The sequence below is a fragment of the Pelodiscus sinensis genome, chromosome 8 (genome assembly GCF_052426305.1).
Source record: "Pelodiscus sinensis isolate ZL-2025 chromosome 8, ASM5242630v1, whole genome shotgun sequence".
Classification (NCBI taxonomy): Eukaryota; Metazoa; Chordata; order Testudines; family Trionychidae; genus Pelodiscus; species Pelodiscus sinensis.
Window position 1 is genome coordinate 29,067,123 of NC_143059.1, and position 25,215 is coordinate 29,092,337.

The window sequence follows — 25,215 nt, forward strand, 5'->3', positions numbered from 1 at the left end:
ACAGCATAAGCCACACTACCACCTACACAAGATTGCATCATACGTACCTGTAGCGCTTTTGCAAGCTGAACAGATGCCTCCTTGCCTCGAGGAGCCTACCAGTATTTGGTCACATAACAAACATGAAAGATCAAAAGAATGGAGTTGAGCCCCTCAGTAATCAAAACTGCTCTCAAAGCACAACAATTGTATGAGCTGGTGTAACTGCAGTGTTGCTCAAGGTACCCTTGGTGTATGGAGGATGCATCATGAGCCTAACCTCAGATCTGGTCTGCGTTACAGACTTCTGCCAGCATAGCCATGTGGATCAGGATGTGAAGAGATGTGACCCCCAACCTTCATAGCTGTGCTGGCAGAAGTCCCTGGCAGAAGCAGAAGCAGCTCTACTGGCAAAACAATGCTTTTTCCAACATAGCTTGTGCCGCTTGTGGGCTGAGATTTTACTAGAGCAGCATGACGCATGGCTTTCCTGCTAGAGCTATGCTCACGGTAGGGATGCTTTGCTGGTAGAGACTATTGGGCTACGTCTAGATTGGCATGATTTTTCGCAAATGCTTTTAACGGAAAAGTTAAACAAATCTGAGCTGTCTACACTGGCTCTTTTGCGCAAAAGGACTTTTGCCCGAATGGGAGCAGCATAGTATTTCCAGAAGCACTGATTTCTTACATGAGATCGTCAGTGTTCATGCGGAAATTCAAGCGGCCAGTGTAGACAGCTGGCAAGTTTTTCCACAAAAGCAGCTGCTTCTGTGGAAAAACTTGCTAGTCTAGACACAGCCTGGGTGTTCCTAGGAAAGTGTCCCTGGTGTGGACACGGTCTTAGTCATGCCTGGATGCTGCTTTGAGCTGTGTCATTCAGGGGGGTTGAATTTTACCCTAAGTGCATGTGAATGACATACATGTTCCCCACTGCTTTGAAAACAGCATTGGCTTTTGTCTTCCCTTCAAAATGTTTCATTTCTGATCCCATTCTAAGAGGGTGGTTGTGGGTTGTATTGGAGTCACCTCAAATCTTTATATCAATTTTTTTTGAATGGCCAGCTCTATGGCTGATGTAAGTCAACATGTTACCTAGCTCCACTGATTTACTGAAAAGAAAAATGAGGATTCACCATTAGGAGTAATTCAGGATTGTAAAACTACTTTGGCGTCCAAACACTAAGGGCACGTCTAAGTGATTCTAGAAAGCTACATTGCTTTAGCTGCTACTGTGGGTGCAGTTACACCGGTGTATGGAGTGGCAGACACCCCCTGAAAGTGTGCGTGTAAAGCATCAATAGTGCTTCAACTACAGCTCTGCCCTTATGCTTCCACTTCCTTGGAGCCCAGCTCTCACATGACCTATTACCCCCCCTCCCTCCCCAAGATCCTGCCCCCTGCTCACTCCTCTCTGAATCCTTCTGCCATCTCACCCTGTCTACCATAAGGGAGAAGGGACTTTCAGTTCAGCAGCTGCATCAATCAACCTCTCTTCAAGGTCCATATGAGGTGGTGGCGGGTTGGGTTCTTGAGTGGCCTAGGGGTTAGGGAACTGGCCTGGGGACCCCAGAGTTGTGGGTTCAAGCCTTGCCCACTGAGGAGCATCACCACAGCCAGCACCAACTGTCCCACTAGAAAGGCTGGATAAAAAGTATTCTGAAGGTAGGAAGGTGGAGGGGTTAGGGCACTGGCCTGGGCACCTCCGGGTAAGGAAATAACAGTAAAGGGTGTGTGAGACTGTATGCCAGTGGTCTCCAACCTTTCAAGCACAAGATCACTTTTTGAATTTAAGTGCAATCCAAGATCTACCTCAAACCTAAATATCCTTGCCCCACCTCTGTTGTGTTCCTTGCCCTGCCTCTCTCTGAGGAGCCTGCCCCTGCTCACAATATCCTCCCTCCCCCCTCCCCCTTCCTCACTCGCTTTCACCAGGCTGGGGCAGAGGGTTGGGGTGCAGGTTCTGGTCTGAGGTTAAGGGATTTAGAGTGTGAGGGATCTGACCTGAGCCTGGGCCAGGTAGTTGGGTTGCAGGAGGGGGTTCTAGGTGCAGGCTCTGTGAGGGTGTTTGGATGCAGGGGAGCTCAGGGCTAGGGCAGGGGCTTGAGGCATAGGAGGGGGTTCATGACTTGGGTAGGGGTTCAGGATGTGGACTCCAACTGGGCACGGCTTACCTCAAGTGGCTCCTGGGTGATGGTGCAGTGGGGCGAAGGCAGGCTCACTCCTGACCCAGCCCTGCACTGCACCACTTCCAAAAGCAGCCAGCAAACTTATTCTATCCCTAGCCCTGTTGTGCCCCCTCTCTGCTCTGTGGAGATAGGATACAAGGTGGGAGAGGGGGGCACCTTGACATCAGCACCCTCCTCCCTCTCCCCCTCCCCTGCCTTGCCCAGCAAGCAGGAGGCTCCTGAGGGAACTGTTCCAAGGCAAAGGGCAGGAGATATGCAGCAGTGGGAAGAGGAGCAGCTGAAGTGCCAGCACTTGATAGCCACGTGGCCAAACCAGTCACGATCACCTGTCAGAGGCTCCAAGATCCGGTATAAGACTCCCTCTAAGCTGCATGGCAACACATCCCCACAGCTAGTTCATGGGCTACAGCCAGTGGCTCAGGGCTCCGTGCACTTCTCCCTCAGGGGCAGCAGCAGCTCCCTGCTGAGGGCAGAACAGCGAGTCTCTCTCAGCAGTAGGGACGGGATGTGTCCCTATGGGCTGGGAGAGACTTGCCGCTCTGTTCTCAGCAGGGAGCTGCTGCTGCCCCTGTGGGAGAAGTGCCCCTCGCCTAGCCAGGCAGCTCCATGCCAGAGTCCTGAGCCCCTGGCAGGGCAGTGCTCATTAAGTATCTGCAGGGCTGTGCTGCTGCACTGCTTAGAGGAAACATTGGCTTGGTAATAGGCACATATATTAAAATGTTCAGCAGTGGCAAGGTATCCGGCAGTTGCTTTGAATTTACAGTCTCGGTATTCAGAATCTACAAAAAAAAAATGTATCAACACTAAAACGAGTGCAAATGTGAGTTTGGCCACTGTACTCCGTTCTCCTTGACTATCCCCACCCCCTCAGAGCTAGGGAGGTTGCTGCGACTCCCCAGCCCCCATATATTTGGATCTGCTCTGCAGAGAAATTTCCTAATGTCTCTGCTGTGTAGCTTCCTGTGGGCTGTACACTGATAAGGATCATTTCAGTATCTCTCGTAAGCCATGTTTCAGCCTCTTGCAGAATATTAACTAGTGCTTACCAAACTTTTGTGTTTTATAGAAGCCTCTCTTCCCCCGTGTGACACTTATTTTTTTTAACACAAAATTGGCAACACTACTGAAATGTTTGGGGGGAATTTTATAATTTTTACTGAACTCACATTCAATGTTTTGTTTGACAGATGCATTTTCTCACCAAAAATGGAGTTTCCAACTAAAAGAAAAAATAATTAAATCAATCTCAGAAAATTTCATGGAAAATGGATCCATTATATAGCTCATGAAAGAAAAATTTGATATTTCTAACACTTTTGCGGAAAGGGTCTCTTGTATTTTGACTAGCTCTAAAGTTAACCAAATTTAAGAGGCCTGTGTCTCTAACAAATGGAGTGAAAGTAACAGTCCTTCCTACAAAATATGCTCAGACTTGCCACTGTGAATAAGGCATTTCCAGGTCAAAGACTTCTGACAGGTAGGAAGCAATCAGGGCAGCATTTACAGCTCAAAACCCTAAACCATAAGACACAAAATGTACATAGTAAGAGTGAAATTATAGCTCCTAAAGCCAATGGGAATTTTGCTACTGACCTCAATAGAACCAGGATATCACCCTACATATCGCACTCATACATTGGAGCGCGGGGGGAAGGGGTGAGAGAAGCGAAGGGGATGAGGCTGGGGGAAAGCTGGAGTAGCACGCTTCCCTCCCCATTCGTCTGAAAGTATTACAATTTCATACACACACACACACACACACACACACACAATATCTTTGCCCAGAAGTTCCCTAGAAGACTGGAGTGTCAAACTCTTCTTAAAGATGGAAACTCACTATGAACACGTCTTAGATGCTGCTGTGAACTTACTGTCATGAAGAAAAGTTTGCTGTTATCTAAAATATATTTCATTACTACTAGACTATATATAGTCTTAACTGAAAAACTCTCAAGCCGAGGACTGGAATATTTTGGGATATGTTTTTCATTTATGATATTACAGCAAGATCCCAGAAGGTAATTTCTATAAAACCTTTAATACTGTATACATTTTTAGTATGTTAAAACAAAATCATTTTACCAATCCCTGTTTTCACTCAAATTTTTCATTAACATATCTTATGCACGCTCATTGCATGACTATTTTGAACTCCTTTATATTTAAAAAAATTGTGGTCCACGTTTGTAAAAAAGCACTCCCCCACCCCTCCACCCCGCAGAAATTCCTGGGGACAGGCCTGTATCTAGAAATTACTCATTCCCCCAAAGAGAGACATAGATACTCCATAGAAGTGTAAGAAAAGCCTGATCTAAGGCCAGATTCTGGCTGCTACTTTACTAGTGCAAAGATGGCTGGAAAAGTGCCCGAGCAGGGCAGATAGAAGATTCTCCTGGCGGAGGAATTACAGCTGCTTATACAACCATTTCTGAGCTTCTTCCTGACCGCAGTCTACAGCGAAGGGGACATGACTGTAGAGTGCAGTGCTCTTGTGATACTCAGCTGGCTTCTCTAGAGCTGCTCTAAATAACACTGAAGCCAAAGTAGCCTTGGTTCCTTAAAGCCTCTTAGGCCTAGTCTGTGCTTCTCAGAAGAGCGACGCTGCGACGGTTGATCTTCCAGAGTTCGACTTTTACCAGGTCTCATAAAGACCCACTAAATTGAATGCTGAAGGTGCCTCCCCTCCTCCCCTGCCACCAGAACTACACCTAGCGAGAAAAGGTACATTGACGGGAACGTTTCTCCATCGACCTCCTGCTGTGGGGTTGGCACCAAGCTCAGCTTAAGGTACATTGATTCCAGCTACATTTATGTAGCTGGAGTTGGGTACCTTAAGTGACCTTCAGCTGTAGTGTGGACCTGGCCTGGTCTCTGACCATAGGACTAAACCCAGATCAGTGTTTTCGTCTCTGCTAGAAACCTCAGTTGTTCTTGGCAAAATAAACCCTGCTAAGAATACAAAGTGAGCAGGTGACTGAATGCATATTGAAAACATGGGCTGCTTAGATGAGCCAGGGCGGACTTGTTGTCTTTATGAAGAACAGCTTGATCATGGGACAGATTTTGACACCCAGCTCATAGGACTGGCTAGGATGAAAACAAATGGGCTACAAGGATTAGCTACTTTACCCTTCCCCCATATAGTTGATGGAGAAATAGATGAATAAGGGTGTCATCTTTGCAGATGAACATTGTAACCCCAGACTGAACAGTGGTATGTCCTCCTGCCTCTTCCAGTGTGAGAACTCAAATTTAAAAAACAAACTATGGTCCTTTTCTCTCCCTCCTACTTTTGTTTTTGTTTTTGTTTTTTACTCATTTTGAAATTGTTAACCTTTTCATTGTTCCTGTTTGTTTCCCCCAGTGCTGAGACCCTGGCAGAAGGCGCTGTTGATGAGACTTAAATATAGCACTCCTAGGAAAAGTGTGGGGGAGGTTTTCTGTTGGGAAACCTGAATTACTAATTTTGGCCTGGAGCCTTAATCCTACCCTTGACGCTCCAGTATAAGCTATGGTGCAATTCATCCTGGTTTTAAATCTACTGGCAGTTAGTTATCTTCATTACTTTTATACTCTAACACTTTCCAACATTGGTACTAAAGTTAGGTGCTTACTGGCCTGGAAACTGATCCCGTTTTTGGAAGACTATTTTGCTCACTGACTACAAATCTAACTTTTATAGGACTTGTGAATGTTCAGCACCTCGTACAGATCAAGTCCCAAATGTGGATTTAGGAAACCTCACTTTAGGTATCCAAAGCTTGAACACTTTGGCTAGAATTTCTAGCTTGTGGTTTACAATTATTGTCAAAACTATTTAAATTGTATTTACAGCAGTATCTTGGAGTTCTATCTCAGAGCCCATGGTGTCCAACGCACTAGCCACTTGTGGCTATTGGGCCAGTTGAGTGTGGCTAGTTTGCTTCAGGACTGGTTGGACACCACGGTGCTAGACACTGTTAAAATTAATCTTAAGTCAATTTCCACAATGCAGCATTTGGAACATAAACAATGGGAAGTTTTTTAATTGCTAATTTGAAATTTTTCTCCCCCAGCTCGCTCTGGACTTTTTCTGGTTCGGGATTTTTGTCTCCTGATTAGCTTTTGAGAAGCTAAATAATACAATAAGAGCAGGAGGCAGCTATTTGTAAGGAAACTTTTGAGATTTGTGTTAAAAAAAAAAAAAAGATTATAGGCAGTGTGAATGTTTGAACTAGAATGTTGATGCAAGTTTTGCAAATACTATACATACCTCCCAAAAATCTTAGTTTTTAGTAGGTTTTAGATATTGAAATATACAGTTTGCAAATGTATAATCACTTGCCTAAAGGAAACGCAATTGGAAAAACTATCAATCCCAGAAATTTTGATGGCTCAAGGACTTAATGCTACAGCTCTAATGCTTCCTTAAGGGAGCAGATAACTAAAATCTTGCCTAATCTATCAAGGACTGGAGCAGATCATCTTGGAGACAAGCTGGGCCATGCTCCCTTAGAAGCCATTGCCGTTCCCACCTGATGTCAGCCAACAGATGGCTGAGAAGGATAGGGGGAGAGGGAATAATGAGAGTTGGGAGTGGGGAGGGACCAGGAACTGCATATGGCAGCCTTTCTTTGCTCTTGCGGACTGGCACCAGCTAGTTTTCTTGCTTTTAAAAACTACTCTTCCAAATCCTTATTTTAAATACTGTTCAGAAATTAGTTTTTGAAGGAGTCTGTCACTTCGTTTGCATGGAGCCTCTTTGAAAGTAGACCAGGCAGGAGCTGACTCTAAACCTCAGGGCGTATGCTCCAACCTAGGACAGCAAGGGAGTCTTGTTGCTAAACCTGTTTTTCTCCTGTAATAGCATGTCAGTATGAGCCAGAGCTCTGGGCTAACACATGTGAGTCTTGCTGAGGCTATTAATTGGAATCTACACCATCCTGCCTGTCTGAGTTTAGTCCAGTATTGCGACATCTGATAGGCAGTCCCTGACAGTTCCTGTGGATGTCTTTTATAAAAGATTGCATTTGCTACCTACCTAGAAGATTATTTACACTCCACCACATGGCCCTTAAAGTAATTGGGTGGACTTATAAATACCGCAACCCTTAGGAGCTAGCTGTTTTTAAGAGAACCAAATAAAATTAAAGCAAGGATTGAAATTCGTATTACATGACTCCGGGCAGGTCTGCTATGCAAATGTAGGTGCTCTTAAAATATACATGTTCAATAGGGTACCTAACTCAATGCATCTGTCCTCTATCCCCTCATGTACAGAGTTACTTTTCCAAGTCTGTGGAGACAGCTTCTTCTGCCCTTTCTCACTTCTGTTCTGTCTTATGGATGTCACTGGCAGGTTGCTCTGAAGTATCCAAAAAGCAGAACAGATTGAAGTGATGGAGTGGGGAGAAGTGAAGGGCAGAGATGTTTATCACAAGAATGGAGGAGTAGTCCTGGGGATCATGAAAGAGAAGAGGGACAGCCAGGAGAGAGAAACAAATGGAAGGGCTTGCTGATCCCTCAGTAAGAGAATGAGGGAGACTTATAGGAGCAAACAAGAGGAGCATGTTTTTTAAACCAAAAGGCAGTGTCTGAAAACTAATTAACGTCCTAAAACATGCATTTCTGGCAAATTCATGGCCACTCCGGAGGGGTGGGGAGGTGATGGCAGAATGTTAATGTCACTTTATTGTGGGTTTCCTATGAAAAGTGACCATATTAAAAATCCACCATCGATTCAGCATATCTATTACCAGCACACTTATTGCAGAGCGAGACGAACTTTTCTCACCTTTGTGTGTCATCAACAGAATGATTCCAGTTAGGGGTGTACACAACTAGTTGCTCCCCCCGCTTGCTGCCTCTATCAGAGGCAGCAAGGAGGGGAGCCGATGCTGGGAGGAGCTGGCTTAAAAGCCGGTTTTTCCCCCCAGCACCGTCTTGGCAGGCAGTAGCAGGGGACTGGGCGTGAGCCGGGATTCAGCTGGTTCCTGACTCATGCCTAGTCCCAGATGTGCTTTGCTTTTTAAATGTATTTAAAAGCCGACAGGCTCTTAATACATTTAAAAGGCAGAGCTGCCGCAGGGTTCGCTCCCGGGCTAGAGCTAACCCTGCTGTGGCTCCCTGCTTATCAAATAATCAACTAGTTGATAGAAAACCCATCAATTAGTTGATTAAACTAAATTTAACATTCCTAATTCCAGTTCTAGGGCCAACCTGGGCAAACCAAATGCTGGCAATAGGTCTGCATAAAGGTAACTGTGGGTATTAGCAGGCCCTGTTAGATAAATGTGAGTAGTGAAAACCCAGCCGGACCTGCAAAGCCCGGGGTGGGTTGGCAAGACCAACAAACAGATCATAATTATTAACTCCGACTCTGCAGCCAGAGTCATCCCTCCGCAGGATAGTTCAGGGTGGCCTCCCCAGGCCCAGTGCTTGGGGAGCCTGGGACTGCCACTTCTTCCATCCTATGGATGAGGCCTATAGGGTCCGAGTGTATTACCGGGGGGCTGGTGCACAGAGGCAGCTGGGGTCGCCCCCCACTCACCATGCCGGTGGGAGCCAGAGCAACCCAACAGTCTGCCCCATGCTGCTCTCTCCCAGCCCGCTGCACTCCAGGAAGCAGAGTGCCCCACTCCAGGGTGCGCCATTTCCCACTGAGGTGAAGCCACGTGCAGTGGGCTTGGAAATGGCAGAAGGACATGGTGGTGTAGGCTGCTGGTTTGCTCTGGCTCCCACTGCCACAGTGAGTGTATGCGAAGGAGGGGATGACCCCTGCTGCTGCCCCATTACAGGCCCCCCTCATAACTTTCCAGCCCACATTGCTCAGGGGAAGAGGCCTTGGGAAAGGGGGTGAAGCAGGGGCGGAGTTTGAGGGAAGGAATGGAGTATGGGCAGGGCAGGGCCTGCAGCAGGGGGTTGCCCTAGACCCTGTGCAATCCCTAGGCATGGTCCTAACTGCAAGTGTCTGAGAAGGAAGCTATTGGGAGACTGTAGCTGGGAGGCCTATGCTACCTTTAGATTATTTTAGCGTGTTTAATTTAAAGACCTATGGAAGGTCATTGTATTTATTGCAAAGTATTTTTGTTTCCATTTATTGCTTAGTCTGTGCCTCATGTTTGAGAGGGTTATGGGGGTGGCATTGAACAACCGGCAGTTGTGCACTTGATACTCAGTTTGATTAAATATTTCCTGTGAACTTGCTGGTTGCTTTACAGTTTCCCAACATTTTCCAGATGGGGACCCATTTTGATAATTCAGGAAGACTTGGTGACCCAAAGCAATTGAAAAACGGGGAGGAGGGAGGGTAGAGCCACCTGGGGAGACACTTGGCAGCCCTTTTCAAATGTAATGGCGACCCATATTTGGGTCCCGACCAATAGGTTGGGAAACCCTGCTCTACACAGAGGGATGTGTTGTGTTCATAGCACAATTGGTTGCCTGAGATGTTTGTCAACAGGTTCACTGGCTTGAGCAACTTTTGACCTAGTTATAGATGTTAACCGTGTAAAGTTCACAACAGGGGACCTCGATAATGTCTTGGTGGGGAAATGACACCTCTGAACTGAATGCTGAGAGCCATAAAGGAGGATGTCACTAAGCAAATAACTCGTGTTGGGAGGAGGGGGGAAGAACTTGTCATCCTATGCACTGGGTTGGCCATCTTTTGCTGTTATCACAATTCCTAGGAACACTTCTAGAGCAATGGAGACGGCTCACAAAGACTCACGGGAAAAGATTTCACGTGAATTTATTGAAGGTTTTGCTTGTAGTTCACAAAAACCCCCCCAGAATTATTATTTTTTTCAAACTACATTGAAAACTAAAACCACCACTCCTTCATTAGACTTCACAGTAGCCTGGCATCACAAAAATGTATGTGGGCCATCCTAGTAGAGTCGGCTGGTGAGATATGGCTGGGCATGTGATATGGCCGCCTTAAAAGTCAATGTATAATCATCTGCTCAGTGTCTTCTGCCCCAGGCTTTTAGAAAGAATACAATGCATAGTGGCTATGTCTACACTACCCGTTCTGTGCAAAAAATATGCAAATGAGGCAAAACCTGGAATATAGCTGCACCTCATCTGCATAATTAATGAGGCTCCATTTTTGCGCAAGAGGCTTTTGTGCAAAAAGGAGCTGTGTACACTTTTTGCGCAACAACCCCCTCTTGCGCAAGAGCCGTTTTTCCACGTCTTTCAGGAAGAACAGCTCTTGCACAAAAGGCTTTTGTGCAGAAACAGGGCCTCATGAATTATGCAAATGAGGTGTGACAATATTCCACGCTTCACTTCATTTGCATATTTTTTGCGTAAAATGGGGTCAGTGTAGATACAGCCTAAGCGTAGCTATTTATTTACTTGTAATGTGGTCACACCCAGGAGAGCCAGCCACGGACTGGGGAATCATTGTATTAAGAAATGCAGAAACACAGAACGAAGTGTCCTGGTCCCAACGAGCTTACCAGCAAAGTAATAAGTATAAGATCTGAGGCACTGAGGGGATACAGCCAGGCAGCTGAGGGAGCCCAAGGAATGAGACATTACTGATCAGCATGCTGGGCAGTGGTCTCTGTCCACCAGCTGCCTTAATTATCAAGTCTTTTTGTAGACATTGCGGTAAAGGAGATGACCTGGGACCAGTTCTGACCTGAATTCCAGGCCTTCACCCAACAATGTGAAGAGATGGGTTCTGCAAAGAGTGCTGCAGCTACCTCCCAAACACCCTGTTACCTCTGCATTGGTGCTGCTGTTTCAGTTGCTCTTGTTGCTGGTGCCAGAGGAATAACTAAGGAGGCAGGTTAAATGTTGCAGACCAAATTTATCCTGTGTGGAAGCCAATCAGAGCCAGTAGAACAAAACCAGGGATAAATTTGGCCTTATAAGGGTTACTTCCGTGATCCTAGCTGTTCAAAATGGAACACGCAATCCCTATGTCCGAGTTGCACGAGGAGCGGTTAATGGGAGCTTTGCTATGCACTTAAGAGTGAGGGTGATGTCCAGCCTTGGTTCTAGACTGTGCCATGTTCATTCCCGAAGAACTGGGAAGCAGTACTAGTTTCACTGAATCTTTGGGTTAAGATGCAAGTCTTTTGAACCTATAATATTCCCCAGTCAAGGCCTGGCTATGTGCCCAGTCTTCACTCCCGTTGCTACACAGGAGATTGGAAAAACAAGGTGGGGCAAATGACATAAACTTGTGCAGGCCTATAATCTCTGTGACAGAAAATGCTTACTATGGGGAACAAATCACTCAAGAATGCCTCCTGTTGAGCAAAACACTGGACGGTGTTAAAGTTCCATGAAATAGTACATTCCAAAGGTCCTAACTAGGCTTGGGAGTTGACATCTTTATTGAGGTAAAGGACCAGCTGAGTGTAAGGGGTACTTGATGCTTTTCTGGCTGCTGTGTAGATCAATATGGTTTTCTTGTAGGCTACATAAGCAAGGAAATGGTTTACACTGGGAAAGTGATTTCTGGAGTAACAGTGACTTTTAATAGATGAGACTCAATTCTGTGGCATCTACCACAGCGGGTGACTTTAATTAAAGCTAGAAGTGGGAAGCGTTTTCTCCATGCAGTGCATTTTCTGTGCTCATTGGATTGTAAATTCAGAGGGCAGGGTCTTTGTCTCTCTCCCATTAAGTACAGTAATGAGCACCCTGTCAGAGCACAACATAGAGTAAATACAAGGGGTGAAATTCTAGCCCCAGTAAAATCAGTTCTTGGCCACTATGAAATCAATGGTAAAACTCCAATTTACTTCAGTCAAGCCAGGATTTCACACCATGTTTTATTTTTTCTTGCTTATGAAAATGTAGATGGGACACAGAAACAGTGTCCCTGTAAACTCTGTGCTTGCTCAGCTGCTCAGGCGGGCTTCAAATGCTGCCCAGCCAAACAGCAGTGGAGCGCCCACAGCTAGTTTCCTTTTTCTACTGATGGTGCACATTCACACGTGCTTCAGTGCAAATTAATGATCATTCTGCCCATAGATGGAAAAGACAAGAGGGAATATTGCAGAGGAATCCCTAAACTAGCAGTAATTCCAGTGGGGTGAACCAGTGACTGTTGCCCTCTATCTGTTAATCCCCTCTTACTTTCCATAATTTGCTGAACCCAGGAGCTGATTGTATTGGCTTCTGATCTCAATTTGTTTCCTCTCAGTTTCACTCTGACTTCCTTATGAACATAATAGTTTGTCTTTGTCCCAACTTGTATTTAAGTTTCCAACTAGCCCTAAATGAATTGGGTTATTTCTAAGCAGCAGTTAACTCTTTCTTTTGGCTTTTAAAGTAGATTGCTTTCTGTCTTTGAGAGTAGATGCTGAAACTGGCAAAAGTCACTGGTACTGGGGCAGATGAATGACTGAGGATGAAGCCGCTATGAGACTGAAACCAGAAGTAACCCTCAGCATGTTTGGTGTAGCATTCTGGGAGTTGTGTTCTTGGCTATGGTTGGACTCGCATTTGTAACTTGATTCTCTACAGTCCACTTAATCCTACATTAGACTATGATACTTTCTGTACAGATTATTTAGTGATGTGCAATGGGATTTCTTGTATATCTACCATTCCTGGCTTGATCTGGTGAACTGGGACTCCTGCTATAGCTACTGCCACAGTATGTCAGGAAGACTCCATTAGATACTTACAAAACCTGGTATTGGATTGGGATTAGAGTCCTTGTGCTGCACTTCTAAAATCAAGGAATAAAATAGACTAGATGCCATAAAAGCTAGTTGTCATTCACTCTAGCCTAGAAGACTTAGAGCTTATCATATGCTCCATTCTGGAATAAATTCACAGTTCTGTCCCTCCCATTAAGTCTAATAAAGCAGGGATAATTGTAGTAATCATAGCGCCAAACTCCTCTAGATCTCACTTATATAGATTACTGCATGTGTCAGGGCTAAGTTATATGTCAATAGCTCTTATCCTCTTCACTTTGTGCAAGGAAGTTGTGGTGTGGACCAAACCCTGGTAATTGGGCTCTAGCATATATTTGAATCAAGTGGAATTTTCTCCGTGACTTCTCGTTACTGTTGTATTTAACATGGAATTTGCTATGTGCCAGTCCCATGCTGGCTTTAGCAAACCTCATTTTGTATGTTTTGGATTTATTTCCTGTTCTTAGTCACAACACAGTTAAAGTTGTAATATTAAGAAGGCCAAGGAAAACAAGATGTGACTAAGAGGAGGAACAAGCTAACCTGAATAGTTCATTTGACAATTATTTATAATAATACTACAGAAGAGACAAGAGGCAGGATGGGAGGAGCTTTCTGTCCTCCCAGCACTTCCTCTTCTTGCAGTATGGGAGAGTCTGAGAACCACAGTAACAAACATGGTGAAATTCTCTAAATTCTACTGCAACTTCTGACTTTCCAGTTCTTATTCGTTGCCTGTAGCAGGAGCCTTCTAGATCAAAGACTATGCTACTTATTAAAGCTCAACTGTTGAGCACTTACATTGTTCTATGTGCAAATTTCACGCAATTAAACTACACTAAAAAGGATATTTTTAAGGTTGGAAAGACCATCACATAAATCAGGAATTGTCAGATTTGTGGCTGCCTACAGAACATTAGTTCTGCCCTCTTGTGTATATACCTTATGAGAGAATCTTCATGATCATATAATATTTATCTATAGAACCTCTGCTTCATTCTATGCCCAGGATCGAAAGTGCTCAGAATGAGGCAGTTGTTCATTGAATGAGGATAAAAGAATATATGTTACTTACCGGTTACTTACCAGTGCCAACCTGTGTGCACTAAATATGTAATTACTGTTGTCTTCATGGACTTTTCTGTATTGCTTGATATCATTGTATATTAATGCTTCACAAGCATCAATGGCTTTATCTTCATAACACTCCTGAGAGATAGGGGTTATTGTTCCCATTATATAATTTGATCTGAGATACAGTGAGATTAAGGCTAAAATTTGCACAACGGGATGCAGTGATGTCTTCTGTGTTTGCAGAATGTCTAAATCAATCACTCTAAGAAGGTGATTTTCTGGAAGCTTAAAGATGACAATTTACATAAATTGTTCATGGTTTCTCTGTTGATCCTTATCTGAAACTTCCAGCACATGTGCTTCTTCCACACTCCTGACCTGCTTCCCGTTGCATCTTGGCTGCAAAAAGCTGCTAATGTTCTGTCCTCGAGCTGGCTGCAAAAATTTCCCATCTGTCCCCAACAAGTTCTATAATACAGTTATAGATTGTTACTACAACAGTGTCTAGAGAGCATGAAGTCTGCTAGATGGTTTAACAAATGAACAACTCCGCGACCATCGCCTGGATCACATTATTCATGTAATTCATTGAAAAAATTATTTTAATGTGAAACTTGAATAGCATTTCTAATTTGCTGCAACAGTGTTTGGGATCCAGAAATCCTACTACAGCATTTTGAACACACTTTTGGTGTTTGCTGAAGAATGAATATTAATGCAATCTTAATGAGAAGCCTTGTGTGGCTAACCTATTAAGGTGCTAATCATGGGTGAGAGGTGGTGGGCTTTTAACTAGGAGGGAAAGTAAGTGGGTTTGAGACAAAGTGAATTTTCCTTAGCCAATTGGACTTAGAGGTAAATATTCTGTGTACAGGGGAAACATCTGAAGGCAAGTGCCCAAGTTAGTATCTTATACAATGACAAAATTCCTCACACTGCAGTTCAGATGTTATCCTCATGCAATGTACATGCTTCATCCTGAAATGAATTAGCCTGCATTGGTTTCATTCCTCTTCCCCCATGAGAAAATCATACCCCCCTCAGAAAAATAGGAGGGAAATGTCCCAGAGATTACTCTACTACTGAGCCAGCTGGCTTTTAGCTCAGAGGGTAGAGGCTCCTATACTCTGCTTCCAAGGTCCCAGGTTCAAATCCACCTCATGGCAAGTGGGGGCTTGTCTGGGATCTCAGCTGGGTCTCTGAAGCTCAGGATGTGCTTCCTTGCTTCCTCACTGAGGGGAAGTACGTAACCCACACACCTAATGTGGTTACTGAATAATGCAAGCAATACTCTACTACTAGTACTCTATTTAGCTAGTTCAGTGCTGAAACGCATACCAGCCAGGAATGCTAGCCCTTTGGTAGCAGTGAAAAGACTCTAATACTTTCCTTTTCAAGGCATACTTTGTGTGAAGGCAGGGAGTCTTGGGGGGACTGAGATCTACTGGAGGAACTTTGGACTAAAGTTTCTGGAATCCTTTTCCTAAAGTTCATCTATTTTATCTCCTTGATTCTTCCACATTCTTTTAGGCTGTTACATGGTTTTTAGCATACTAGAATCAGGGGTTTCTTCTGTGCTGGAGGTATAATTTAATTTGTTAATTGCAGAAGGAAACAAATCAGGGTTTGGGGGGTTATCAGGACCTAGAAAGCCTGGGGCAGCCTATACAATAAATACTGAAATAACCTGAAATCTTAGGCAGCAGTGCAGGTTAAAATGTAATATAGATGTCTTAGAATGGGGCATATGGGCAAGGCCTCCATATGGAACAATATGGGGTAACTTTTCTTCAAAGGTTGAATCCCCTTCATTTTGAAAATTGACTTTTTTTCTCTCATTGGCAGCTGCGGCGAGCCCACTCTCATGGCAGAAAGAGTGCTCGGAGGGTCCTGAGAACTGGTGTAAGGATTTTCAAGCTGCTTTGCAATGTGGGGTTGTGGAACACTGTTGGCAGACTGTTTGGAACAAGCTTCCTGGGGTGAGTGTGTAGTCCCACTGAACCACTTCTTATTGTCTATCCTAGCCCTTATATTTCCACATGCAGCTCCCTCTAAAGTTCAGGTCCTACTTAAAGGAATGAGACTTCTGAATTGTGCTTCTCTGTGATTTTATCCTCTAAAATGTTTGTATTACATCTTTCTTTGATACCAAGAGGATCCATGCACTGTGTGAACGAATTAAAGGGACAGACGGATTGGCTGACATCTCTATTTCAGTCCCTTTCTGCATGGATCATTCCCTTCTATGACAGGCTATCATTAGTCCAATAGAGAACCCTTTTTTTTAGGTTTACAGGGATGAACGTTTAGCTCTTGCACCTGCCAGAAAAAATGCATTATTTCAGAGATCACATTAAACCATTGTAAAACTTAAGCTAGAAGATTTGCAGGCCTTCCAATAAAAACCAAAGGCTTATGAGCATGTAGAGATGCCTATACATTTTCCCAAGAATTCCCATGGATGGAACTTTTCTGTAGAAACTGAAGCTAAATGTTGGACTAGCCTAGATCTCTTTAACTGCACAATTGCTGTGTGCTGGAAACTTGCCCTCGCCAATAAAACGTATTGGGTTTCTGTGTACATAATCATTGAGAATCTCATTCTCAGTTGCCCCATCCTTACATTTGAGTCAGGAACAGGGTGGAGGGAAGGGGAACAGGAGGTCCTTTGGCAGCACCACACAGCTGAGCCCAGGATCAGGTTTTTAGGAGCTGAGAGAGCAGAGGTTGAAACTGGAGCCTATGTGGAAGCTGGCTGTTGGCTTCCTCCTTCATTACATGATGCAGAGACAAGAAAGGGAAAAGCAATTTTACGTTCTAATATGTGGATCCCTCTCAAGTAATGTTTTCTCTTTTCTCTTTCCTAGAAAAGCGTCCCTTGCTTAGCATGTAAAATGGCGGTGTCAGTGGTTGGGAAGATCTTGCAGGACAATCGTACAGATGTAAGTAGCTTAAAGAACCCAGCAGCTTTCCTGGCTTTGGGCACTAGATGCCTTTGCAACTATCGTGGTGACCCAGGGAGGGGCAAGGAAGGGGAAGAACATCATGACTAGCTTTTGTTACCTAAGTTTCACACAGAGAGGTAAAGGAAAGCAACCATAAGAGCCTCTGTCTGGTGGGGAATCAGAATGTTCACAAAACCTGAAAATGACCTGGTGGTTGGAAGTAGCTTAACACTATTATTCTCTACCTGCGAGTCAGGGATTTCCATGCAGATATTGGTTGAGAATCTCCTCTGCATTTAGGACTCTCTACACTGTGCTGCCTCGGGTTACACTGCAGTAGAAAAGTGCTTAAGAAGGGAATGAAACAAAAGCCAGGACTATGCAGCACTTTAAAGACTTAACAAGATGGTTTATTAGGTGATGAGAAGCTCATCACCTAATAAACCATCTTGTTAGTCTTTAAAGTGCTGCATAGTCTGGTCTTGCTGAAACAAAAGACAGGACTAACACGGCTACATCTCTATTACTATTCTAAGAAGGGAATGGGTATAAGGGAGGGTACGTCTAGACTGCGGGGGGGGTTTCAGGATACTGGAGATATCCTGAAAAAACTTTGCTGTGTCCAGGTAACATGTTTGCTCTTCTGCTTTTTTTGCGCAAGAGCAGACATGCTCTTTAGGAAGCCCTGCCTTCCTCGTTCCATGAGGAAGAAGGGCTCTTCTGAAAGAAGGTTTTTTCCTGAAATTTGGCCCAGTGTAGACGGGCCAAATTTTGGAAAAGCCTCTTTCAGGGAAAAAAGAAAAGCAGAAATGGGTATGCAAAGTGTGGGGTGCATTTTGCTTACCTTTTTCCAAAAAAAAAGTTATAGCCTAGACATAGCCTGAGAATCCTAGCACACATGGAGACATTGGGCTTCAGCATCTCTAGCAAATGGGTCCCTTTCCCTCTCCCATGGGTAGACTCACGGCTGTTTATCTCTGATATGCCCCAACTTTCTACAGAACACTCTGTCACTTGGCGCTGTGTGCGCTTTCTTCCCCTGCCCCTCCTGGAGCAGTCATTTAGCTGTAGTTAGCTGGTGGGTGCCATGCTGTCTGTGAAGACGCTACAAAGATCTGTGATGTGATGTGGCAAGGGAATTCTGGAGCAGCTACGCAGCACCCCTCCACCCCCTTCTTTCCCTTTGGTTCAAGCACCTTTCCATCTGGTCAGAAGCAATCCAGCCATGTAGTCAGGTTTTTTTAAGCCTCCTTTCTTTTCTCTAGTTAGAATTTGTGTGTGTGTGAAACAGAAAAGATAGTGGATCTCCCTTATAAGCTAGAGTGCTTTAAAGCCTTTTATGAAGCCTATAAACCTATAAGAATTCTTTCTCACAGTGACAGGTCTTGCAGAAAATCTGCCTCTTGTATTACAGGGTAGTAGGTGCCAGCATTGGCATCCTTTCACCTCTCAGAAGATCTGGCATTGCCTTTTTTAAATTTGGGGATGGAAAAATAAATATTTTATCCACCCATATTGCGTTCTGCTAAAAAGCTGCCTTTCCCTAGTGTGGAGCTTCAGGATTTCTCTTACTATAGAGAACTTTTTTCTGGGTGTCTGGCTGGTGAGTCTTGCCCACATGCTCAGGGTTCAGCTGATCGCCATATTTGGGGTCGGGAAGGAATTTTCCTCCAGGGAAGATTGGCTGAGGTCCTGAAGGTTTTTCACCTTCCTCTGTAGCATGGGGCACGGATCACTTGCTGGAGTATTCTCTGTATCTTAGGGTCTTCAAACCATCATTTGAGGACTTCAATATCTGAGAGAGAGGTGAGAGGATTATTCCAGGAGTGGGTGGGTGAGATTCTGTGGCCTGCGTTGTGCATGAGGACAGACTAGATGATCATAATGGTCCCTTTTGCCCAGACTTTTCATAGTCTCTCTTGTGAATGTGGAAGGGTTACACATGTTTTTGTCACTGTGCACGGGAACTCAACCCATAACTCTCCTCTCTCCTCTTGTCTCCTAGGAAAAGATCCATGCTTTCTTGGATAAGATATGCCAGTGCCTGCCTTACCAGGACTGGTCACTGAAGTGCAAGAAGATGGTGGATACTAGCTTGATAATGATCATAGAGATGAGCAAACAAATATTGGTAATTGATTAGGGGGAAAACAATGGCACATATTTATGATGTAAAATTAGCAGGCTGAATTGCTGCATCTTTGTCCCTTTAGGACAATAATACATAGAATGTGGTAATAAGCTTCTGAAAGAGCATTATAAGCAGGTTCCAATCCAATACACTAAATTCTGTAATAACCCCCCAGAACTATAGATAGCCAATCAACAAATACTTCACTTATCTGCCAAGATTTGAATTCAGGGTCCTAATTGACTTACAGCAACTGATAACACCATTAAAACCTAAGTTACTTTTCCAGTGTCTCCAATGTTTATTTCTGCACACAATTTGATGCTGCACCACCCTTTTTCCATTTTATGATATTTAACATTTCATCTCCATTAATTTCTAAAGCACTTAGATTGGCAGGCTGCATGTATTTTTGTTGTCACTTCTATACATATAGATAGAAGAAAGTTAGTGGGTCTGTATGGGACTGCACCAGGATTACAGTGAAACAATGGAACAGGTTCCAGCGCATGGAAGTGGAGAGTATGGATTGCAAATAAATCTTTCAGCTCTGTAAACAATTTCCTTGCTGGTTATCTTAGCAACTCTTGCATTGTTCACTTACACTTTGCTTCTCTGAGGAGCACTAAGTAGTAGGGATGGCTGCTGCTGCTTTTTTTATTTGTACCCTTCTTCTCCCCAAGCTGCAAGGCTAACTTTGAGTAGGATGGATTGTGGATATCAACAGAACAATGACTTGGCCTTCCTTTGTTCTCTTTAGTCCAACCCTGATGTTGTGTGCCGGGCCATCTCCTTGTGCAAATCCATAGAGAATCATGAGGATGCTCCGAAGCGTCAGAATCCACTGCAGTCCAATGAGATACCTGTGATGGACTTCCCTGAAATGGTGTCTCCCTTCCTTGCTAATGTCCCTCTTCTCCTTTACCCCCAAGACAAGACCCAGCAAGAGACCTGGGTGAGGATGCAATATGGACAAATTGGTTTCTCACTCTATCAGCTGCTGTGTTCTGTTTCAGTGTCACAGTGCGTCTCAGTAATTCATGCCAAACTAATGTCACTTGGGAGCACAAACTCACAGCTTTACAATGTGAGAGAGCAGGTTCCAAGTTGCCAGTTGGACTTGGGGATGTTTGGGCCAATTCCCAAGCAGCTGTTCATTGTCATAGCCCCACTGAAGGCAATGGAGCTGCACTGACGGACAGGGGCTGCAATTCTGTTACAATTCTGGTTTAGAATGAGCAGCAGTCCTTTGAATGAATGGGGTCTCTTCCCTTGTGGTGGCCAGCAGGAGAGTATATGAGCGTCTCCACAAACAGACTTTTAAATACCCATCCGTGGGTATCTAAAAATATATCAATGACAAAGGTGGTTTCAATAATACAGAAAATTAACATTTCTGGTCATACGATAATTTGGATCGTTTCTGAATTTCTTATCTTAACTACAAGAATTATCTAGGAATCTGATCAAGCTAAATGTATAGGCATGGAAACCAGGGGTGCAGGAGGTGCTGGCGCTCCACCAAGTTTTAGTTGGGGCTCTGCAGCTGGCCTGGCACCTGGAGGCCCAACTAACTCCCCGCTGCCCGATCCTGACTCCCCCCCAAATCCTGACTGCTGTGTAGCTGAGTGTCCAGGGTCCCTGCTACCACAAGGCCTGGCACCCAGGGTCCCAGCTGCCAACTCATAGTGCATAATTAGAGCCCTGCAAACCCGCAGGTATCCAATTTATATCTGCAGCTCTCTGCAACCGTGGAGGTGGATGAGGCTATCTGCTGCATTTTGGTAGATATGGATGCAGATACAAAGTTTGTATCTAGAACCCTGCAAATCAGTAGCTATCTGTGACTCATTTTTGTGGGTTCAGGTATGGATATGTATACAGATTTTGTATCCATGCAGGGCTCTATGTATAATTACATTGTAGCTTTTACTAGCTCTTTTGTACTGTACATATTAAAAGATTTGATTATATTCGCTGAAGGATTATGATAATTTGCACCATCTAAAATGATAGTATCTAGGCAAGTACAGTAAACTTCCGATAATCCGGGACCTTTAGGACCCAGGGGGTGCCGGATTATCAGATATGCCGGACTATCAGAAGGGAGGGCTATGAGGGGTCTGGAGTGGGGTGGGAGGGGATGCCACCCCAGACCCCTCATAGCCCCCCCTTACGATAGTCCGGCTCTGCCCCAGGCATCCCTGATTCAGCTGCTGCTGGTCAGTTTCAGCAGCAGCTGAATCGGGGATGCCTGCAATAGAGCAGCTGGGGTGCTGCCGGGTTGGTCCCGCAGCGCCGAGGGGCGGCGCTACGGCACCAACCCAGCAGCACTCCAGCTGCTCTTGGGGACACCTGGGACAGAACAGCTGGGGTACTGCCCGGTTGGTCCCGTAGTGCTGCTCCTCGGGGCTGCGGGACCAACCTGGCAGCACCCCAGCTGCTCTTGGGGATGCCTGGGGCAGAGCAGCTGGAGTGCTGCCGGGTTGGTCCCACAGCGCCAAAGGACGGCGCTGCGGGACCTACCCGGCAGGACCCCAGCTGCTCTGTCCGCTGATCTGTTTCAGCAGTGGCTGACTTGGGGACCCCTGGGGCAGAGCAGCTGGGGTGCTGCCGGTTGGTCCTGCAGCGTTGAGGGGCGGCGCTACGAGACCAACCCCACAGCACCCCAGCTGCTCTGCCCCGGGCATCCCCAAGAGCAGCTGGGGTGCTGCCGGGTTGGTCCCGCAGCCCCGAGGGGCAGCGCTACGAGACCAACCCGGCAGCACCCCAGCTGCTCTGCTCCCGGCTTCCCCGATTCAGCTGCTGGTCAGTTTCAGCAGCAGCTGAATGGGGGAAGCCTGTCTGGCTGCCCTAGCACTTCCTGGTTCCTGATAGTGCCGGACCATCAGGAGTCCCAGAGCATTGGATGCCGGACTAATGGAGTTTTACTGTACTAATTCTCCGTGCTCCCACTGGGGTGAGGGGCAAGGTAGAAAATGTGTGAAAGAGATTCCGCCCTGTGCACAACAATTCCAGATGGATATCAGGGCTCAGCTGGCATGCCCCGTAAGTGCCCAAGGAAAGCAACAGTGGGATTTAAATAGGAGGAGAGGCAAGCCTGGGAAGAGTGTGTGTCTCCTTGTCTTCTCAAGGGGCTGTTCCCTGGAGAGAAATATGCAAGCCCAAGAGTGGAGGGTAGGAATGCTGAGTGTTAATGCACTCGCATGGCCTCACTCTGTTTCCTGGTCAAACGACTGAACCACTCTGCCTTGGTTTCTTCACTTTTGAGATGGGCTAATACCCACCCCTTGTAGCACTGCAAAGATTAGCTATGTTAGAAAGGGTGCTGAAGACAAACCTGCCATGAGTGCTTCTTTGGTTACTATGAGGACATGACAGCACCACGCTTCTATGGCCACGTGTTGATTTTTGCCTCTTCCCTTATCTTTGGTCAGGAGAGAAGACCCTTGTGTCAAGATTGTGTTCAGCTGGTCACTGATGTTCAGAAAGAAGTGAGAACCACCAAGTCCTTGGTTGCTACCGCCGAGCAGCTGTGTGAACACCTGGGATCTAGCTTGGCTGAGGGGGTAACAGAATTTTGATTTTTTACCAAGATAATTGAACTGCTTCTAGTTGTGGCCAGGGAGAACTGAACAGCCCTTTGTGTGGCAGGGGCCATACGTGCTCTGCTCTGGAGTCTTTTTTCAGAGTCTGTTGCTGCTCTTTTCCTGGTCTTTCATGTGCACAGAATGTTTGTGGCTGTATCTGTCCTTAATGAAAATGCTGATGTGTCTCCAATGAAAGTCCATATGGCCTCTACCATCTCGTTCTTCAAATCCTTCCTCCATCTACTTCTGCTCTGATCCTGACAAGAAGTTAACCCACTAACATTAGCTAGACTGAGAGTGAACTGGGGAGAGGCAAAATTGATTGGGTTTTGAAGAAACTGTCTATACGGTGACTGTGTTATCCCTTTGCACCATCCTGCCTACTTGCTTATGTTCATAGATTGGGTCTCTCTGGGGTAGAGGTTGTGGTTTTTTTGTGTGAGGAGACTGCCTAGCACATTTCAAGTGCTACTGAAATACAAAGATATAATAATATTTTTGATAGGGTAGGTACGCAATTTGATTTTATTTATTGTTCCAACTTCTCAAACACAAGGCTTTGGGTTCTAAATGGTTAGGGCCGGAATCAAGAGCATCTGGGGAAGCTAGTGTCCAGCTCCTTTGGTAAGAAGTCAACATTGTTAGTACTGGTCACTTGATTCCCTTAGGTTCATAATGATTGTAAATAGAGTTTTTTCTTCCTTCTCCCTTCCTACTCTTAAAATATAATTGCTGTAAAAGGGAAGCATCCATAATTCTGGACACATGTCAGAGGGGAGGGACAATTAATTCCAGAGTCAGGTGAGGTAATTCTAGGGAGTCTTTAAAAAGTTAGGCCCCAAAATTACATTATTTTCAGAACGCCAGCACTTCACTTCTGATCTCCCCCACTCCCCATGACTGTATCTCTGTTACACCTTTGATAAGGTTTGAAGATAACACATAGACTAATTCAGATTCAAAAGGCTCAGGTCAGGCTAGCTTCTGTGGCAACCATCGTTTTCAATTTTCCAACTCTGCTGCAATCACCTTCTTGATGCAGCAGTAACAAGTGGCATGTGGCACGAGTGCTTTGTTGGTACTTACTAGATGTCTGTCTCTCCCACAGTGCAAGAGCTATGTTCATAAATATTCAGAGTTTGCGATCCAGATGGCGATGCACATGGTAAGCTGACTACAATGTAAAAAGCCTCTTTAGATCTTTTTCTATTCCTTGTGCTGGTTCCTCATCAGAACTTGTTCTGGCAAAAGTTACCTTACGGCCTTTTAACCTTCGGAATGAACCTTGTGGTATTGTTCAGTGGTTAATGTTCTATGGATCCTTTTAGCCATGAACAAATACTAGTGGATTTTGGTTTTGCCACTGTCTCATTTCTAGGTAACTCTGTCACTCTGGATGCAGAGGGGTCTGTGTTGTCAGAGTTGCATCTAATGTGGCTTCTAAATTTTCCCACTCTGTAGACTTCCTCTCCTATATTTTATACTTTCAGCTTCTAGGCAAACAGAATCTTTCACGTATGCACCTGAGTAGGTCCCTCCCAGTGGAACAAATGGAGCATCTGTTGCACATCCCCAAAAAGCTTCACAGCTCCGGGGGCACTAAGGCAACTGAAAATTTGACTGGAGTGGTGTGGGTTGGATTGAGAACTATGGAGAAGAGTAGAGAAAAATGTAATGGCCATGGTGGTGAGGCCCTGATGTTGGCTGTAAAAATTGTTGTTAGAGTAGCACTTTGCACTTATGTAGCACTTTTCATTCAAGATCTCAAAGCACTCTAGAAAGGGGGCCAAGTAGTACTATGCTCATTGTAGAGTAGGGGAAACTGAGGCACATTGACTTGCCCGGTGTCACTCTGAGTCAGTGAGGAACAGAAGGCAGGGTTGACTTTTAATGCCAGTTCTGATGGATAGCAATGCTGCCTTTAAACCTAAAGAATTATTTTTAAAGAAGAATAATTCAGATGATAAATTTACTTGAACCTAACCCTATTCAAATTCAAAGGGCTGTTATGGGCTCCTGTTTGGGATGTGTTCTTTCATTGTCATTTGGGGCTGTGGAGACATTTTGTAGAATAATAAGAACATTATTAGCCCATCATAAGATGGGATTTTCAGGTCTTCTCTCCTGAGCGCTCTTGCTCTGTGCCTGTCTGTCTGTGTGTGTCTCCTCCTACTGCCTACCCCCTCTCTCTCAGCTCTCCTCCACCTCCTGCCTCTCTCTCCATCTCTTTCTTTCTCTTCTCCCCCTCCTGCCTGTCTGTCCCCTTCTCCTTCCCCTTCCCTCCCGCCCGCCGTGGCACTTGGCTGAGTGCTGCTTGCTCAGCCAGGCTACTGCAAGGGTGGAGGGTGGGGCAGTGACGTACACAGCCAGGGGGTGGGGCCGTGTACGTCACCACCCTCCCTTTTCCTCCACCACGGGGAAGCCCAAACAGCCCCTTGCACTGCTGGCTCTCCCAGCGGCCCGGCTGAGGGGCGCAGCACTCAGCTGAGTGCCACAGCGGGAGGGGAAGGAGGGCAGTGATGTACATCAATGAGTATCAGTCATGGTTCCTGCTCTCAGTACCAGGTGTCAGTTAAGATTTCAGCCTAATGGTGATGAGGCCACCTGAGATGTAGATATGAAGTCCTTCCTGTGATGGAGATGAGGATATATGGGTAT

The 25,215-nt window shown here is 45.3% G+C and overlaps 1 protein-coding gene across 2 annotated transcripts in view; it reads left to right on the forward strand.

Moving 5' to 3' along the window:
- The window catches only part of LOC102446209 (prosaposin-like), a 45,565-nt gene that overhangs the window by 8,706 nt on the left and 11,644 nt on the right, over positions 1-25,215 (forward strand). For both annotated transcript variants that reach the window (XM_089780125.1, XM_006121497.5), the window contains exons 2-7: positions 15,737-15,870; positions 16,759-16,833; positions 18,842-18,967; positions 19,728-19,922; positions 22,405-22,536; positions 23,666-23,722. In XM_089780125.1, coding sequence (XP_089636251.1) covers positions 15,737-15,870; positions 16,759-16,833; positions 18,842-18,967; positions 19,728-19,922; positions 22,405-22,536; positions 23,666-23,722 — 719 coding nt within the window. The remainder of the gene's footprint in view (positions 1-15,736; positions 15,871-16,758; positions 16,834-18,841; positions 18,968-19,727; positions 19,923-22,404; positions 22,537-23,665; positions 23,723-25,215) is intronic.